The sequence below is a fragment of the Pseudorca crassidens genome, chromosome 14 (genome assembly GCF_039906515.1).
Source record: "Pseudorca crassidens isolate mPseCra1 chromosome 14, mPseCra1.hap1, whole genome shotgun sequence".
Classification (NCBI taxonomy): domain Eukaryota; kingdom Metazoa; phylum Chordata; class Mammalia; order Artiodactyla; family Delphinidae; genus Pseudorca; species Pseudorca crassidens.
This window is the reverse complement of record NC_090309.1, coordinates 65,914,282-65,933,275: the sequence shown is the minus strand read 5'-3', so window position 1 is coordinate 65,933,275 and position 18,994 is coordinate 65,914,282. Positions and strand designations below refer to the sequence as shown.

Sequence of the window (18,994 nt, the reverse complement as noted above, 5' to 3'; positions counted from 1 at the left end):
AAATCTTAAGAATATCGTGTTTCTTCTTAAATATCTAGAGCTAACTTATTTTTTTTATACATCTTTTCTCTGTAAGTTGAATCTGGGACACTGTATTATATTGAGTAACTGTTAGATTACTTTGTCATTTGTTAAATAAGCCCGGATGTTTAAATGAGGGACCCAGAGGAAGGGGTCTAATATTGACTGTGAGCCATGCATGTCTGGACATGTGGCTGTCTCACGTAGAATCTGCCTCTATGTATTGTCTAAGTTTTGAGAGGTCTGTGAAAATGGACATTTTTAGTCCCATTTTATAGAGAAAATAGGCAGAGAGAGGTTGAGAGTTTTGCCCATGGCCATGTAGGTGATGATGGGTAAAGTGAGGATTTGGACCCACGTTTGTCCAACTTCAAAGACTATGCTCCTGTCATTTATTCAGTTACGGGTCATCTTTACACTGCTTTTCACTGGACCTGCAGGGGTAGAATTGTGTGGGAAGGTCAATTTCACAGTCATAAAGCACTAATTCTGCCAAACATGGAGATGCCTGGGGTTTGTTTTGTGTTGGGACCTCTCTTACTGGGACAGCATTTGTTGGGAAAGAGATCATTTGTGGTGAACTTAAAAACCCCCTTCTGCTAGTCATGTGAGGAGAAGTGTAGCTAACGGGCCTTTAATAATTATCCAATTTTATATTTTGGTCCTCTATTACTGATCATGTTGACCTTAAATATAATTTCTTCCCTTTTTCCCCCCATGAATGATGTACTCTATCCCGATAATTCTTACTTACTTTTGAGGGGAAGTACCAGATGTAGAATACTATACTTTTATAAAAACATACTCTTTTCTTCCTCTTCTTCCTCCTCTTTATCAATACTTCCACGTTTGCCACACTGCTTCAAAGATGTCAAATATCTCACTGGAAGCAATCCAAAACTTTTGGGAAAAGGAACGGTTACCTTTGCTTTTCCCTGTCTCCTGATTAATTTTGATATCCAACTACAGATTGACTCCCACATTGGGAGAATTCTCCATGGCTTAGCTCCACCTCATTCTCTGACTTTCCCCACTGGCTTGCTGTTCCTTTGCATTTGGCCTGCCTTCCTCTGTCCTTCCCCCGCCCTCGCCCTCGCCCTGGGGTCTCTTCCAGTTGTATTAGGTATTGGGCTTAGTTAAAGCCGCTCCATCCCTTTGGAATCTCTCTCCCCAGTCCAGCCGTTGAGTCACTGCCTTGTTTCAGTTCTTGCCTAAACACAGCTCTGCACACTCTTGCAAGAAAGAGTTGCAATGCATCAGCCTCTCTTCTTTCATGTTTTACTTTGGTGCAGTCTCTAGGAGCATTTTAAAAATCTGTATTCCTTTAACACTTTAGGTTCTGTTTATTTGTTTCTTTGGTTCTAGCGCCTTAATCTCTTTGAGAAAATGTTCTTTATTCAAACTTAAAGTATTTTATACTTCAGTGTATAATGGTTCCTGATAACAAAATAAAGTGAGCTACATACATGTGATAACGATAATTTGTAAGAGTACTTCACTATTAACATTTTTAAATGTCTTAAGTAGTGGGTCCTTGACATGGTGGCCATCTTCGTGAAGTGACCCTTCTACTACTGAAATATCTGAACCCTTTTAAGAAATGTATCCTGAGAGCCTAACAAATTGGCCAGCACTGTACCACTTGATAGGTTGCACCCACACAAGATATAAGCTGAGGAGGACGGTGCAGGTCCAGCCCATGCTCTTCTTACCAAACACTATGTCCTGGTGCAGAACACACCCCAAAAGATCACCTTCTTTTAGTCCCTGCACAGGGGCTGATGGGGTAAGGTCAACCATGCTTGGACATGCATCATTTAATCTCACCACAATCCTTTGAAGTTGGGATTACTGTCCCATTGTCTCAGTACTGGTCAAGAGAGGCTGGATAATCGGTAGAACGTCTCATCAGAGAGAGCTGGGGTTTAGATCCAGCTGTAATGATTCCAATCCAGTACTCCTTCCTTTTTCCCAAGGCTGAATCTTCCTTGGAGAAGATCCACTGGCCCAGTGTAGCAAACGTTCTTGAAATGAGGATATTATAGGTACCAGTAATCTTAAGGTATGAAAATTGAATCTCTTGAAACCACACTCCAATGTTTATCACAATCCCTTCAAGCAATTGTTCATCTCTGAAGCAACTCCAGTGGTGAGATTTTAATTGACAAAAAATATAAGCCATGATAAGTTGAAAACTTATCATTCCAGCTCATATATTTATAGGGAGATCTAAAACCAGTTGTCATCACAGCTTTATTTTGAGTATCAGGAAAGCGGTATGGTGTTTTAAAACTGAGGATTTGCAAGGTAAGTTTTTCAGATAAGTCTGCAGATAAGTGTTCTCAATCAGGTCAAGATTTAGAAGAGTACAGTGTCTTGCAGTCTGTTAACCCTTAACAATGTTTAACAAAGGCTTTTACACCATTGCTTGCAATAATTTTTTGTTGTAAAAGTCAAACCATGAACATTCAAGGAGTAATTGTAATGATTTTTAAATAGTCTTACCTTCTGATATATAGTGCTAATACAGGTATGCAGATAGGAAAGGTCGAATTATTTTCATGCACCCAGTCTTCTAAGAATCATGGTGATTAGGACTGGGAGTAGCTCTATTTGTTTTTCCCTTTTCTCTCTAGTTTGCATAAGTCCTCACCTCTCAGGCTGGGGTGAGCATCTCTGATGATGTTGATTTGAGGGACGAGGTGTGAGACACAGGAGATGGGTAGGAATGCATCTGCCCAGACACAGTCCTGTAGAGACGTGAGAGCAACAGAAGTACTTGGGGTTTCTCTAGTGTGTAGTAATTTGCATTTCCTAAATCAAGTAATGCAACCTGTCAGTGTATACTGAGCATGGAACCCTAGACCTGGCAGAAACCCTAAGAGTCATCTACTTCATACCCTGAGCATTCCTGAGAGATGGTCCTCCAGCCTCCATTCCCAGGGAAGATATTGACCTCTTCCATTGTTGAGGATTATTAACTGTTGAAAAGGTCTCCTGCTTAATGAGCTGAATCCTTTCTTCCTGTGATTTGCAACCTTTAGTCCTGCTAATACCTTCACCATGCAGCTAACTTCAAACAACAAGTTTGTTTAACATATCTGAACTCTGCCATCTGTCTTATTATCTCTACTTTCTTCAGTTGATACTCACAGGACCCAGTTGCCAGAACCTTCCTTGTTCTGTTTGGACACCTCTAGGTGGGTCATACATTTGCTGAATCCTAGAAGGGACATGTGGGGTTAGAGCGGCCCCTATCTGCAGCCAGAGGTTGTGGGAACTTTTTGAGGAGCTTTATCACATTGATCGATGGACAGGGTAGATTTTTTTTCTGACTTGAAATAGCTAAATATTGGGTTATAAAGTTAGCACATTTCTTCTGGATTTCTAATAAGATATGCCTTGCAATGAGAGACAGGCTTTCTCTGAAAATGTGGTGAGTGATTCACACAGGAGAAATTCATTTGGTTTTTTTTGTTTTTTCTTTTTAAATTTTTGCATTTTATTTATTTTATTATACAGCAGGTTCTTATTAGTCATCAATTTTATACACATCAGGTATACATGTCAATCCCAATCTCCCAATTCATCACCCTCCCACGCCCTCACTGCTTTCCCCACTTGGTGTCCATATGTTTGTGCTCTACACCTGTGTCTCAATTTCTGCCCTGCAAACCGGTTCATCTGTGCCATTTTTCTAGGTTCCACGTTTATGCGTTAATATACGATATTTGTTTTTCTCTTTTTGACTTACTTCACTCTGTATGACAGTCTCTAGATGCATCCACATCTCTAAAAATGACCCAATTTCGTTCCTTTTCACGGCTGAGTAATATTCCATTGTTTATATGTGCCACACCTTCTTTATCCATTCATCTGTCAATGGGCATTTAGGTTGCTTCCATGACCTGGCTATTGGACATTGTAAATAGGGCTGCACTGAACATTGGAGTGCATGTGTCTTTCTGAATTATGGTTTTCTCAGGGTATATGCCCAGTAGTGGGATTGCTGGATCATATAGTAATTCTATTTTTAGTTTTAAAAGGAACCTTCGTACTGTTCTCCATAGTGGCTGTATCAGTTTACATTCACACCAACAGTGCAAGAGATTCCATTTTCTCCATACCCTCTCCAGCATTTGTTGTCTGTAGATTTTCTGATGAAGCCATTCTAACTGGTGTGAGATGATACCTTATTGTACTTTTGATTTGCATTTCTCTAATAATTAGTGATGTTGAGCAGCTTTTCATGTGCTTCTTGGCCATCTGTATGTCTTCTTTGGAGAAATGTCTATTCATTCTTCTGCCCATTTTTGGATTGGGTTGTTTGTTTCTTTAATATTGAGCTGCATGAGCTGTTTATATATTTTGGAGATTAAGCCTTTGTCCGTTGACTCATCTGCAAATATTTTCTTGCATTCTGAGGGTTCTCTTTTCGTCTTTATGGTTTTCTTTGCTGTGCAAAACTTTTAAGTTTCATTAGGTCCCATTTGTTTATTTTTGTTTTTATTTCCATTACTGTAGGAGATGGGTCAAAAAAGATCTTGCTGTGATTTATGTCAAAGAGTGTTCTTCCTATGTTTTCCTCTAGGAGTTTTATAGTGTCCGGTCTTACATTTAGGTCTCTAATCCATTTTGAGTTTATTTTTGTGTATGGTGTTAAGGAGTGTTCTAATTTCATTCTTTTACATGTAGCTGTCCAGTTTTCCCAGCACCACTTGTTAAAGAGACTGTCTTTTCTCCATTGTATATCCTTGCCTCCTTTGTCATAGATTAGTTGACCGTAGGTGCCTGGGTTTACCTCTGGGATTTCGATCTTGTTCCATTGATCTATCTTTCTGTTTTTGTGCCAGTACCATATTATCTTGATTACTGTAGCTTTGTAGTATAGTCCGAAGTCAGGGAGTCTGATTCCTCCAGCTCTGTTTTTTTCACTCAAGACTGCTTTGGCTATTCGGGATCTTTTGTGTCTCCATACAATTTTTAAGATTTTTTGTTCTAGTTCCGTAAAAAATGCCATTGGTAATTTGATAGGGATTGCATTGAATCTGTAGATTGCTTTGGGTAGTAGAGTCATTTCACAATATTGATTCTTCCAATCCAAGAACATGGTATATCTCTCCATCTGTTGGTATCATCTTTAATTTCTTTCATCATTGTCTTATAGTTTTCTGCATACAGGTCTTTTGTCTCCCTAGGAATGTTTATTCCTAGGCATTTTATTCTTTTTGTTGCAGTGGTAAATGGGAGTGTTTCCTTAATTTCTCTTTCAGATTTTTCATCATTAGTTTATAGGAATGCAAGAGATTTCTGTGCATTAATTTTGTATTCTGCAACTTTACCAAATTCATTGATTAGCTCTAGTAGTTTTCTGGTGACATCTTTAGGATTCTCTATGTATAGTATCATGTCATCTGCAAACAGTGACAGTTTTACTTCTTCTTTTCCAATTTGTATTCCTTTTATTTCTTTTTCTGCTCTGATTGCTGTGGCTAGGACTTCCAAAACTGTGTTGAATAATAGTGGTGAGAGTGGACATCCTTGTCTTATTCCTGATCTTAGAGGAAATGCTTTCAGTTTTTCACCATTGAGAATGATGTTTGCTGTGGGTTTGTTGTATATGGCCTTTATTATGTTGAGGTAGGTTCCCTCTCTGCCCACTTTCTGGAGAGTTTTTATCATAAATGGCTGTTGAATTTTGTCAGAAGCTTTTTCTGCATCTATTGAGATGATCATATGGTTTTTATTCTTCAGTTTGTTAATATGGTGTATTACATTGATTGATTTGCATGTATTGAAGAATCCTTGCATCCCTGGCATAAATCCCACTTGATCATGGTGTATGATCCTTTCAATGTGTTGTTGGATTCTGTTTGCTAGTATTTTGCTGAGGATTTTTGCATCTATATTTATCAGTGATATTGCTCTGTAATTTTCTTTTTTTGTAGTATCTTTGTCTGGTTTTGGTATCAGGGTGATGGTGGCCTCGTAGAATGAGTTTGGGAGTGTTCCTTCCTCTGCAATTTTTTGGAAGAGTTTGAGAGGGGTGGGTGTTAGCTATTCTCTAGATGTTTGATAGAATTCACCTGTGAAGCCATCGGGTCCTGGACTTTTGTTTGCTGGAAGATTTTTAATCACAATTTCATTACTTGTGATTGGATTGTTCATATTTTCTATTTCTTCCTGGTTCAGTCTTGGAAGGCTATACCTTTCTAAGAATTTGGCCATTTCTTCCAGGTTGTCCATTTCATTGGCATAGAGTTGCTGGTAGTAGTCTCTTATGAGGCTTTGTATTTCTGCAGTGCCTGTTGTAACTTCTTTTTCATTTCTAATTTTATTGACTTGAGTCCTCTCCCTCTTTTTCTTGATGAGTCTTGCTAATGGTTTATCAATTCTGTTTATCTTCTCAAAGAACCAGCTTTTAGTTTTACTGATCTTTGCTATTGTTTTCTTTGTTTCTATTTCATTTATTTCTGCTCTGATCTTTATGATTTCTTTCCTTCTGCTAACTTTGGGTTTTGTTTGTTCTTCTTTCTCTAGTTCCTTTAGGTGTGAGATTAGATTGTTTATTTGAGATTTTTCTTGTTTCTTGAGGTAGAGTTGTATTGCTATAAACTTCCCTCTTAGAACTGCTTTTGCTGCATCCCATAGGTTTTGGATTGTCTTGTTTTCATTGTCATCTTTCTCCAGGTATTTTTTTATTTTCTCTTTGATTTCTTCAGTGATCTCTTGGTTATTTAGTAACGTAGTGTTTAGCCTGCATGTGTTTGTGTGTTTTACGTTTTTTCCCCTGTAATTCATTTCTGATTTCATAGCATTGTGGTCAGAAAAGATGCTTGATATGATTTCAGTTTTCTTCAATTTACTGAGGCTTGATTTATGACCCAAGATGTGATCTATCCTGGAGAATGTTCCATGCACACTTGAGAAGAAAGTGTAATCTGCTGTTTTTGGATTGAATGCTCTATAAATATCAACTAAATCTATCTGGTCTATTGTGTCATTTAAAGCTTCTGTTTCCTTATTTATTTTCATTTTGGATGATCTGTCCATAGGAGTAATTGAGGTGTTAAAGTCCCCCACTATTATTGTGTTACTGTCGATTTCCTCTTTTACAGCTGTTAGCAGTTGCCTTATGTATTGAAGTGCTCCTATGTTGGGTGCATATATATTTATAATTGTTATATCTTCTTCTTGGATTGATCCCTTGACCATTATGTAGTGTCCTTCCTTGTCTCTTGTAACATTCTTTATTTTAAAGTCTATTTTATCTGATATGAGTATTGCTACTCCAGCTTTCTTTGATTTCCATTTGCATGGAATATCTTTTTCCAGTCCCTCACTTTCAGTCTGTATGTGTCCCTAGGTCTGAAGTGGGTCTCTTGTAGACAGCATACATATGGGTCTTGTTTTTGTATCCATTCAGCAAGCCTGTGTCTTTTGGTTGGAGCATTTAATCCATTCACGTTTAAGGTAGTTATCGATATGTATGTTCCTATGACCATTTTCTTAATTGTTTTGTTTTTGTTTTTGTAGGTCCTTTTCTTCTCTTGTGTTTCTCACTTAGAGAAGTTCCTTTACCATTTGTTGTAGAGCTGGTTTGGTGGTGCTGAATTCTCTTAGCTTTTGCTTGTCTGTAAAGGTTTTGATTTCTCCATCGAATCTGAATGAGATCCTTGCTGGGTAGAGTTATCTTGGTTGTAGGTTCTTCCCTTTCATCACTTTAAGTATATCATTCCACTCCCTTCTGGCTTGTAGAGTTTCTGCTGAGAAATCAGTTGTTAACCTTACGGGAGTTCCCTTGTATGTTATTTGTTGTTTTTCCCTTGCTGCTTTCAGTAATTTTTCCTTGTCTTTAATTTTTGCAATTGGATTACTATGTGTCTTGGTGTGTTTCTCCTTGGGTTTATCCTGTATGGGACTCGCTGCGCTTCCCGGACTTGGGTGGCTATTTCCTTTCCCATGTTAGGGAAGTTTTCCACCATAATCTCTGCAAATATTTTCTCTGGTCCTTTCTCTCTCTCTTCTCCTTCTTGGACCCCTATAATGTGAATGTTGTTGCATTTAATGTTGTCCCAGAGGTCTCTTAGGCTGTCTTCATTTCTTTTCATTCTTTTTTCGTTATTCTATTCTGCAGCAGTGAATTCCACCATTCTGTCTTCCAGGTTACTTATCCGTTCTTCTGCCTCAGTCATTCTGCTATTGATTCCTTCTAGTGTAGTTTTCATTTCAGTTATTGTATTGTTCATCTCTGTTTTTTTGTTCTTTAATTCTTCTAGGTCTTTGTTAAACATTTCTTGGATCTTCTCCATCTTTGCCTCCATTCTTTTTCTGAGGTCCTGGATCATCTTCACTATCATTATTCTGAATTCTTTTTCTGGAAGGTTGCCTGTCTCCACTTCATTTAGTTGTTTTTCTGGGGTTTTATCTTGTTACTTCATCTGGCACATAGCCCTCTGCCTTTTCATCTTGTCTGTCTTTCTGTGCATGTGGGTTTTTTTCACAGGCTGCAGGATTGTAGTTCTTATTCTGTTGTCTGCCCTCTCTCGTTTGTATTTTTTTTTTTTTTTTGCGGTACGCGGGCCTCTCACTGCTGTGGCCTCTCCCGTTGCGGAGCACAGGCTCCGGACGCGCAGGCTCAGCGGCCATGGCTCACGGGCCCAGCCGCTCCGCGGCATGTGGGATCTTCCTGGACCGGGGCATGAACCCGTGTCCCCTGCATCAGCAGGCGTTTGTATTTTTAAGTTGTAAAAATCACTTTAATCTGGGAATAAAAATGTGGTTCAATAGAGTCAGCCTGTGTCCATGTGATAATGTCTCATGGAGAAGTGGAATCTTCCATTCTGAGAGAAGGTCATCCCGGATTCTAACATCCTTTTCAATGTGGTTGTCTCCAATGTGGCCTTTTGGTGTGGAGAGGAGATTCTTTCTCTACCTTCTTTTACTCTAGATGCTTCCTACATCCAGGTAAGACGTAGTGGTGCTGAGTAGTCTCTTGTGTGAGAGCCCTCATCTGGCCACAAAGATGTCTCAGGTGGAGTTTCTAGCTACACGTTGAAGTCTCTGCATCATTAAATAACTAAAGGGGCGTACACGAAACCTTGTGCCTTGTTATAAGCCTGGTTTCATCCCTTGCAGTCTGTCCTCATACTGTGCAGACCCAGTTTTGAGAAGAACACACAGTGTCATGGTACCACCTACGCTGCCATTTATTTAGTCGATTTGGATGGCTTGTGCTCCTCTTGGAGGTGGACCCGCAAAACAAGGCCATGGGATAAAGCGGCCTGAATCCTGTAATGAAAACCTTGTACGTTTTTGGAGGCCTGGTCAGGAAAAATGATTTATTTTTGCCTTCCCAAATAAAACATTCTCGGAATCCAAGGTGAAAATTGGATTTTAACTGCTACTAAAATTTAGAGCATATAAAATCGGCAAGTGTTGAGTTTTGCTTGGTGAAGGGAAGAACCTAGAGAGTCTGTGACAAGAATGGACTACATGGGATGTGCACTGGTGTCTTATGTAAATCTGACTGATAAAACTGGAAGTAAACCATAAGCAAATTTTGGCAGTGGACTGCAACAGTAGACACCTCTGGCCTCTCACTGTTGTGGCCTCTCACTGTTGTGGCCTCTCCCGTTGCGGAGCACAGGCTCCGGACGGGCAGGCTCAGCGGCCATGGCTCACGGGCCCAGCCGCTCCGTGGCATGTGGGATCCTCCGAGACCGGGGCACGAACCCGTGTCCCGTGCATCGGCAGGTGGACACTCAACCACTGCGCCACCAGGGAAGCCCTTCTGTGTTCTTAACATAATCATTTTGTTTCCAGTCTTATGCCTGGAGCACTGTTCTTTCTTCCGTGCTTCATATTTTAGATTTAAGCCTTCTGTGATTAAGCTAAAGGAGTCTGGGAGCTACCTCAATCCAGCCAGTGTGTGCTCTTCTTCCCTCAGGTTCTCCATTTTGTACAAGTGTTCACACTCCCTTCCCCTTTCCCCCCTCCCCTCCTCCTGCTTATCATACGCTGTTTTTGGAGAGCATACAACATCCTGTTGAAATCATTAAAAACCACAAAAGCCTAAGGAATTCAAAGCTATGATGTAACAAAAACTTCATTAGCTGAGCTGAGCCTTCTCTGGTTTTGTTTTACAATTGGGACATGTAGTTACTTAGAGCCTCGTTGGGAATGCTGCATGGGTAGACCTGGTGGGAAAGCAGCGCTGTCCCTGGAGGCCTGCCAGGTGACTGGTGTCTACTCACTGCTGCCCTTCTTCGAGTCACCACCTGCCCCAGCTTTTTGTCCCTGAGTTCTGCTTGCTAGCCTGGGCGAGTTTACTAATTTCCATGGTTTTTCCCAGAACCACCGCTTGCTTGAATGGATGGAAACTAGTTTGTTTGTTTCCTAGTTCCTCAGGTTGTTTGCTCCTTTCTTCCACTTTTATTGAGCGTTTATTTGCAATGTGTACTGTGTATTGGGATATAAATAAGATACATCTGTGTGTTTAATTAAAATGCATAGTGGAAGCAGTGGAATTGTGTAGAAAGTGCCCCGGAGTAGAGGGGATGGTTGGAGGAACTTGCTGAAATTGAGGAGGGAGGAGGCTTTGTGGTGAGGGTTCTGCAGGGCTGGGGATTAAGGGATAAAGAACGTTTCTCAAGGCAAAAGAAGAAGGAAGGGCATTCCAGAGAGGAGAAACTTTTGGAAAGGCAGTTTGTACAGAAGATAAGGAGTCCTTTGGTGTGCCTGAAGAATGGATGTAGAGAGGTGGAAGGGGACAGAGAGAAAGATTGTCTAAGGTGAGAACAGGAAGGTCCCATGTATCATGCTAGGGAGGTTGCAGTCTTCAGACAGTGGAGAGTCGCTGAAGGTTTTCAATCAGAGTGATGTGATCAGACTTGTCTTTGGAAAGATGACTCTGGAAACCATTTGGAGAATCTTACAGAGACTGAGGCAGAGGGACCCCTTAGATCTGGGGCGTGGGCTTAGCCTGCACAATAGGGATGAGGAGTCAGGTGGCCCTTCCTGCACAGCTGGCCTCCAGATCCGTGCACAGAGCAGAATCTGTTGTCCTAGAGCCTTCCCAACCCCACTGAGTTGGTCTAACTTTAGGATCCTGCCTCTCAGCCTCTTCTGACCTCGGTTGACCATAAGATGAGATGGATCTTCACATCTGTCAACTCGTGTTGCTCAGGTGGCCTCTGCGCCTGGCTCTTCTGCCTGCTGGCCTGACTTAAACCTGCCAGCACCTTCCTAGCTTGGCTGACTTCCCTGGGTCAGGATGCCAGGAGCCTTTTGTCCAGAGCTGATCTGGCTCAGCCCGTGATCATATCCTGTCCCTGCCCAGGCCTTGGTGTTACAGGAGGACCAATGGCCTCTTTAGGTGGGATCTGTGCCACACTCTCAAGGTCTCTGTACATGCCTCACCCTTACAGCCCTGTTCCCTGAGTGTCCACGGCAGAGATTTCAACAGACAATTAAACCTCAAATTTAAAAGTTAATCTTTTATTAATTTAAAAATTTTTTTAATTAATTTTTTAATCAGAGTATAGTAGATTACAATGTTGTGTTAGTTTCTGCTGTACAGCAAAGTGAGTCAGTTATACATATACACATATCCACTCTTTTTTAGATTCTGTTTCCATATAGATCATTACAGAGTATTGAATAGAGTTCCCTGTACTATACAGTAGGTTCTTATTAGTTATCTATAAAAAGTTTATCTTTTAAGTTTTGAGGTTCTTACTAAGGAAGAAATGACATTGGAGAGTTAAGTTTTATAAAGTGCTCTGAACAGTGACAGGTCTTCTGAAGACCCTAAAAATGCCAAGGAGCTCTTGGAAATATGCACGTTTACTTGAGTGCGATATTGTGTGCTGGTGTTTTGTTCTGAGGTTTTAGAGGTCTCCCTGCCACCCCCCCACCCCCGCCCCGTTCTGTGTCAATAACAAGGGAACTGTTTTATAATGTGGCTGTGAAGCACAGCAGTGCTCTGGAGCTGGGCATCCTGCATTCAATTAACCTTTGTATTTCACACCTCATCATTGCAGTGTGGCAAAGCGCTTCCTGGCCTTTCAAAGCAGGAGGACTGCTGTGGAACCGTGGGTACCTCCTGGGGCTTTCATAAATGCCAGAAATGCCCCAAGAAGCCGTGTAAGTGACGTATCATCATTCCTTTGCAGGTTAATGTAACGTATCTGTTTCCTTATGATTACGGTTTTAATGGTGAGACAACATTAGACTTCAAAGAAATCGCATTGAATTGTAGAACGTAGTGTGACAAGTTGCATTTTCAGAAACCTTGCGAGTCTGAGAAAGCTTTCACATGGATTCTGTTTATTCATAAACACAGTTATCAGTTGCCTCGTCCAGCTGGATTACTTATTTAAAAAAAAAAGTCTTTAGAAAGGAGATGTGCTATAAGTAGGCTCTATTTTCTGAGGTGAAAGAAAAATAAGATCTCTTTTAAAATGATAATTAAATTTCCAAACCCTATAAAAAGTCAGAGCAGTTGCTATTTCTTAAATTACATTCCTTAAATGAAATTTTTATTAATATCCACGACTTCTCTTGTAGTTTTTATTACACTGTAGGTTTTCAAATTTCACTGAAAGGAAAAGCTAAAATGGAGAAACGAATGATTGCTGATTTGTGAAAGAGAAACTTACAGTCACTAGGACACAGTGCTTTTCTCCTTTTCCTCTTAGTTGCTACTGTTAAACTATCACATTTTCGTGACATGAATCGCTGTTGACACCCACATGCATTTAGTCTATAAAATTTGTTGTTCAGAACCTGTTGAAGTGAATAAATCCAGATGTACATCTTTCTATTACTTTTTTCACAATTTTTCTAATACTTTTCAGAAAGCCAGAGGTAACTTGTTTTAAGTTGAGCTTTTTTCCTCTTATTCGTCGTGTTTTGGCCAAGAAAACAAGTGATGTTTTTCTCTTCATCATCTTTTGCTTTGTGTTACTGAAGATTTTTATAGTTTTTTTAAATAGTTTATGCTGCAAGGATTTTCTCATTGGCTTCAATTGGCTAAGTTTTATTTACCCTTCTTTAAACGTCTGTTGATTTGATTGATATTCTCAACTGCCTTTTAAACCTGTTCAATCTAGGATCTGCCATTTTAGAATCACTGCTCCATAGGTCTGTCTTACATACTGTTCTTCCATCGCCATCATAATTTGTTTTAAATAAATTGTCTCTCTTCCTTGTCTTTCAGACTTACATGTTCTCTAAATCTTTTGATGTCTACGTTAATTTCACTTATTTTCTTGATAATTGCTCCTATCTTCCTTTAGAGGAATAATTTTTGGAAACACCTACTAAAGTTTCTGATAATTAATGAATTCTTCACATAGCGGGGGAAAAAACCACGTAAATAAAGACATTCAGTACCGAGACATTGTCCCCAGTGGACTTTCTCTGAGTTTCAGTAATGATTACCAATGTGAATTTCCAGCAAGTGGGTTGAGTGTGATGGTCCTGCCTCACTGAAAGATCCATCTGCCTAAAATTATTGTGGCAACCTGACTGAAGGGACATCTAGGAGACATCTGGTATGATTTCAAGAGCATGGAGTTTCGAGTTAGGTAGACTAGAGTTTGACTCCAGCTCTGTCATTTGCTGTGGAGTCTTATGGATCATGAAACGAGTCTATATTTAAAATGTTGAAGAAGCATTGCCTTTTAAAAAATGTCTTCCCTTCATTTTTGGGTAAGTTTGTCTTCAGGAATATTGTGATGGGTGGTATGTTTCCCACTGCTAAGTCTAAGGGCTGAGGAAAGAAGTTCAATTCTTACAGCTTGGTTTTGGGGCTACATTTATGTTCACTAATACTTTTTCCATTTTATCTCTTATTTTTCTTTTCCATTTCTCCCCTTCTCTGGGTATCTTTTGCTTATTTAGCTTTTTCTCTTTCCTCTTATTTCCAAATCCCAGCGTTGCAAGACAGGGACAGAAGTTAAGAGTAAAGGGAATCATACTGTTGTGTTTTTCTGTTTTGCTTTGTTTTTTAATCCCTAACTCCTGACCTTCTATCATTTTCTATCTAGAATTTTATCATCTGGGGATAAATTCACTGCTTTATATGCTTTTATATCTTAATATGATAATTTAAGTAGAACATGAAAGTACGAAGTTGCTATCACTTTTAACTAAATGCTGATGAAAATAAGATGATATATGGGCTCGCCTAACGTATAAATTGAAGACATTGATTCTGTTTCACGAAGAGCAACGCAGATTATGAATGAAGTAAACTATTAACATCTTGACATTTACTCCTTTTGTGCCGTCCTACGATGTGACTCACTCCCAAGAAACACACTCAGGGTCACATTATTCCTGTGTCGTTTAACAAACTTGCCTTGGTTGGTACTAATCTAAATCATACTCGTTTTGGAAAAGAGCGGACTTTCCTTGGCTTTAGATGCTGGGTTCTGTGTTCCATGCCTTTTTTTTTTTTCACTCAAAGTAGTTCAAAATTCAGTTTTCAGGTGGCTCTTATTTAATGTTTTGAAGTTTTTGTTTAGCCACATACAGAAGGACCTTGCATTGTTGATCAGTTCTTACTGTGAAAATGTAATTTTAAATCTGCAAATAATTTCATTAGAGAGTCTGTACTCTATTAAAAATGTACTTGGTATGAACAAGTCGCTTGTCCTTTAAACATTTTTTAGAAGAAAATTAGCATCAAATTCTAAACGGAAGAAGAATTTAAGATCATCTGGTCCAGCTCTTTCTGCCTTGAGGTAGATGACTGTTAATTTTTAAACAAGATATGATCTCTCTTTTGCCTTTGAACAATTCACAGACAGAGATAGCACAGTCTCTGTAGGTAACCTGCTACAAGGGTCCTTGTTATATGGGATAAGGCTGGACGTGTGGCCAAGAGCCTGAATGGGCGACTCCCCCTGTACCAACCTCTTTTTTCTTTTAACCCAACATTTCCAGATTCCTCACTTTAACCATTTTCCGGCAGGAGAAATACGGCAAAGAAAGGAAGTAATAGAGGAGATGAATGCCACTAGTAAATACTCACGCTGTTCACTAGTGGTGAGAATAAACAGCATGTGTTAGGGGCAAAATAATTTTATTCTTCCAAAGAAAATTTCCATTTTACTTGCAACTTTCTTTTTTTTTTTTTTTTTTTACTCCTTGTTCAGGTCTTCGAAGTGGTTTGACCATTCATCCTATTTTGATGACAGCCCATCTTCTGTTACTCATTGTCTTAGTAAAATAACACCTTATTGCAGGAAACAATGATATCTGGGCTTATTTTTGTCAGGCATTGCAGTAAGCATTTTGCATAAATTATCTCTAAACTCCACAACAACCCTGACCTGCTCAGTAGATGGGAATACTCCCATTGTACAGAATTCCATTTGAAACCCAGGAAGCTTGTCTTCCAAGGTGGCAGAGCCAAGATTTGAACCTAGGTCAACTTGGTCCCAGAACTTATGCCAGAAAGGTTCTCGGGTATCACGTTAGGATGTCAGAATTTCAGAGACTAGGATTTTGTTGATAAATTGGTGACCGCGACATTTGTATTGTTGATGAGTTTTCTGAGTTGATGAACCATACAACTGATCAGAGCAGCCCTTCACCTCTCCCAGCTTCCTCTCCTCACCTTCTATTCTTCCCAGCTTCATGGTATAAAGAATCAGCTCATCACTGGAATATGTGAGCCTGTAAATGAGGCGAGCATACAATTTATTGTCTAAACTGGGACACTTTTAAAAGTGAAATGGCGTGCTATTGATGTACTTTGCTGGATCAAAGGTATCACCAAGGGTTGTCTGAGGCAGACCAGGATGTATAGTCACCCCCTCTGAATTTATAAGAAAATTCAACTGCCTGTAGTTAATCATTGGGGAGGAATTGATTCTTTTTTTTTTTTTTGGTAATAAATAATCACTAATTGGAAGAAAATATAGAACAGTCTTATGATTCTTTGAACTAACATAATCAAGATTGACAACTAACTGAGATTTATGTCTGTTGCAAAATATGAGGTATACTGAAAAACAAGGAAAATGTGAAAGAAATGCATATACCTTGGGTTGGTATCTTAGAAATAAGATCACTGATGCTTTATATGGCTTTGGTTACCACATATAGTAGTTTAGGGTTTTAAGAATTTAAACTAAGCATGTAACATAACTGTTTCTTCTTTACAGCTTATCATGGATATAATCAAATGATGGAATGTCTACAGGGTTATAAACGGGTTAACAACACCTTTTGTCAAGGTAAGATTAACTGACTGCATTGGTGTATGAGCTCAACAGTTGTTTGGCTTTTGAGAAACCTGAGTTGTTTTGCCATGCTTTGTTCATTAGCCCAGCATGTGAAGGTTACACAGAGAACCACCTCTTGCTCCCTCTGTTTAGGAAATAGAAATTTAGTGTGTTGTTGCTAGAATTACTTCACTACCATTTAAACTTTATGGAACTTTTCCCCCTTCTGTCTATTTGTGATGAAATCCAGGAGAGTTGGGATTACATTATGGAGCCCTCTGTGGGCTCCACGCTAGTCACCTCCTGTCCACGTGTGGGTGTGTGTGCATGTGAGCACATACATGGACCTAGAAGTGCTACTTCTTTACTGACATATGATTGGGCAGCAGAGTCCCCTTTTTTCTTTCATCAGACTATTTCTGGCTACCTTGAAGTATTCAGGTATTAAATATCAGAGCAAACACACATTTCTTAGTCAATAGGGTAAAACTATGTAGTTAAATGTGAAATGCCCTGAGTGCTTTTTTTTTTTTTAACGTATTTATTGGAGTATCATTGCTTTACAATGGCGTGTTAGTTTCTGCTTTATAACAAAGTGAATCAGCTATACATATACATATATCCCCATATCTCCTCCCTCTTGCGTCTCCCTCCCACCCTCCCTATCCCACCCCTCTAGGTGGTCACAAAACACCGAGCTGATCTCCCTGTGCTATGCGGCTGCTTCCCATTAGCTATCTATTTTACCTTTGGTAGTGTATATATGTCCATGCCACTCTCTCACTTCGTCCCAGCTTACCCGTCCCCCTCCCCGTGTCCTCAAGTCCATTCTCTACATCTGCATCTTTATTCCTGTACTGCCCCTAGGTTCTTCAGAACCATTTTGGTTTTTTCTAGATTCCATATATATGTGTTAGCATACGGTATTTGTTTTTCTCTTTCTGACATACTTCACTCTGTATGACAGACTCTGGGTCCATCCACCTGACTACAAATAACTCAATTTCGTTTCTTTTTATGGCTGAGTAATATTCCATTGTATATATGTGCCACATCTTCTTTATCCATTCATCTGTTGCTGGACACTTAGGTTGCTTCCATGTCCTGGCTGTTGTAAATAGAGCTGCAGTGAACATTGTGGTACATGACTCGTTTTGGGTTTTTTGTTTTGTTTTTTTTAAATAAATTTATTTATTTATTTTTTGGCTGCATTGGGTGTTTGTTGCTGCACGCGGGTTTCTCTATTTGCGACAAGTGGGGGCTGCTCTTAGTTGCAGTACACAGGCTTCTCATTGCGGTGGCTTCTCTTGTTGTGGAGCATGGGCTCTAGGTACGCGGGCTTCAGTAGTTGTGGCACTCAGGCTCAGTAGTTGTGGCTTGCGGGCTCTAGAGCGCAGGCTCAGTAGTTGTAGCACACGGGCTTAGTTGCTCCGCAGCATGTGGGATCTTCCTGGACCAGGGATTGAACCCGTGTCCCCTGCATTGGCAGGCGGATTCTTAACCACTGCGCCACCAGGGAAGCCCATGTGGTACATGACTCTTTTTGAATTATGGTTTTCTCAGTGTATATGCCCAGTAGTGGGATTGCTGGGTCGTGTGGTAGTTCTATTTTTAGTTTTTTAAGGAACCTCCATGCTGTTCTCCATAGTGGTTGTATCAATTTACATTCCCACCAACAGTGCAAGAAGGTTCCCTTTTCTCCACACCCTCTCCAGCATTAATTGTTTGTAGTTTTTTTGATGATGGCCATTCTGACTGGTGTGGGGTGATACCTCATTGTAGTTTTGATTTGCATTTCTCTAATCATTAGTGATGTTGAGCATCCTTTCATGTGTTTGTTGACAGCCCTGAGTGCTTTTGTTCAATGTATATGGAAACATACAGTCAAGGGACCTTCAGAAATCATCCAGTTCAGTGTCTGTACTTTACAAGTGAGGATATTCAAGCCCAGACTGATTAAATGACTTTCCTGTGGCTAAATAGAGCTGAAGTTGTAACTCACGTTTACCAGTGCCTAGTTTAGTATCCATATATGATAGCAAATTCGTTTCAGTTACTTTGGGAGGTGCCCACTTAATGCTGCTCATTTCCCAGTACGCATCTAGGATGAAGGTGGTGGTGTTAGTAACTTATGTGTACTTTGGAATAAATGTTGAAAGAGACTCCAAGAGTCTTATTGAACGAAAATCCATTTCAAAACACAGCACATGTCCTTGGACTTGTGGTTTCAGGCTCTCTCTTCTTGGCCAGTATGTGTTTATAGGGCTGAGTAGATTTAGGTAATGTTAACAATATATAGATTAATCCCTATTAAAATGGTTCGTGTCAAAGGAATATCTTAATTACCTGAAAATTTTCTCAAGTAAATTGTCTCTATAATACTGTGTCTGTTTAACTTTTATGATTTGTAGAGCTTTTACTGACTTAAAAAGAATCTTTTTTTTTGAAATGCACATAGATATACCATGTCTTTAAAAAGTTTTGCCTTCAAATATTATAAGCCCTCATCCTAGATGAAAGAATGTTGGGAAAGGAGAGGTTGCCCGGGGTGCTTTTTGAGAAGCATCTGCAAACCTGTAGTACTGCTAGGTACATGGGAGTAATGGGTTAATTAACATTATGTAAGAATCAGTAGAATTTAAGATATTATTAAAAGTTCATATTATATGGATGGAAGGTTGAATTAAATGGATGGAAGAATGAATAGATGGCTAAATGTATATTCTACAGTA

At 39.6% G+C, this 18,994-nt stretch overlaps 1 protein-coding gene across 9 annotated transcripts in view; it reads left to right on the top strand.

The window, feature by feature from the left end:
- Nucleotides 1–18,994, top strand: part of LTBP1 (latent transforming growth factor beta binding protein 1) — a 424,099-nt gene that overhangs the window by 230,360 nt on the left and 174,745 nt on the right. For all 9 annotated transcript variants that reach the window (XM_067703302.1, XM_067703301.1, XM_067703300.1 and 6 more), the window contains 2 exons: nt 12,066–12,168; nt 16,203–16,274. In XM_067703302.1, coding sequence (XP_067559403.1) covers nt 12,066–12,168; nt 16,203–16,274 — 175 coding nt within the window. The remainder of the gene's footprint in view (nt 1–12,065; nt 12,169–16,202; nt 16,275–18,994) is intronic.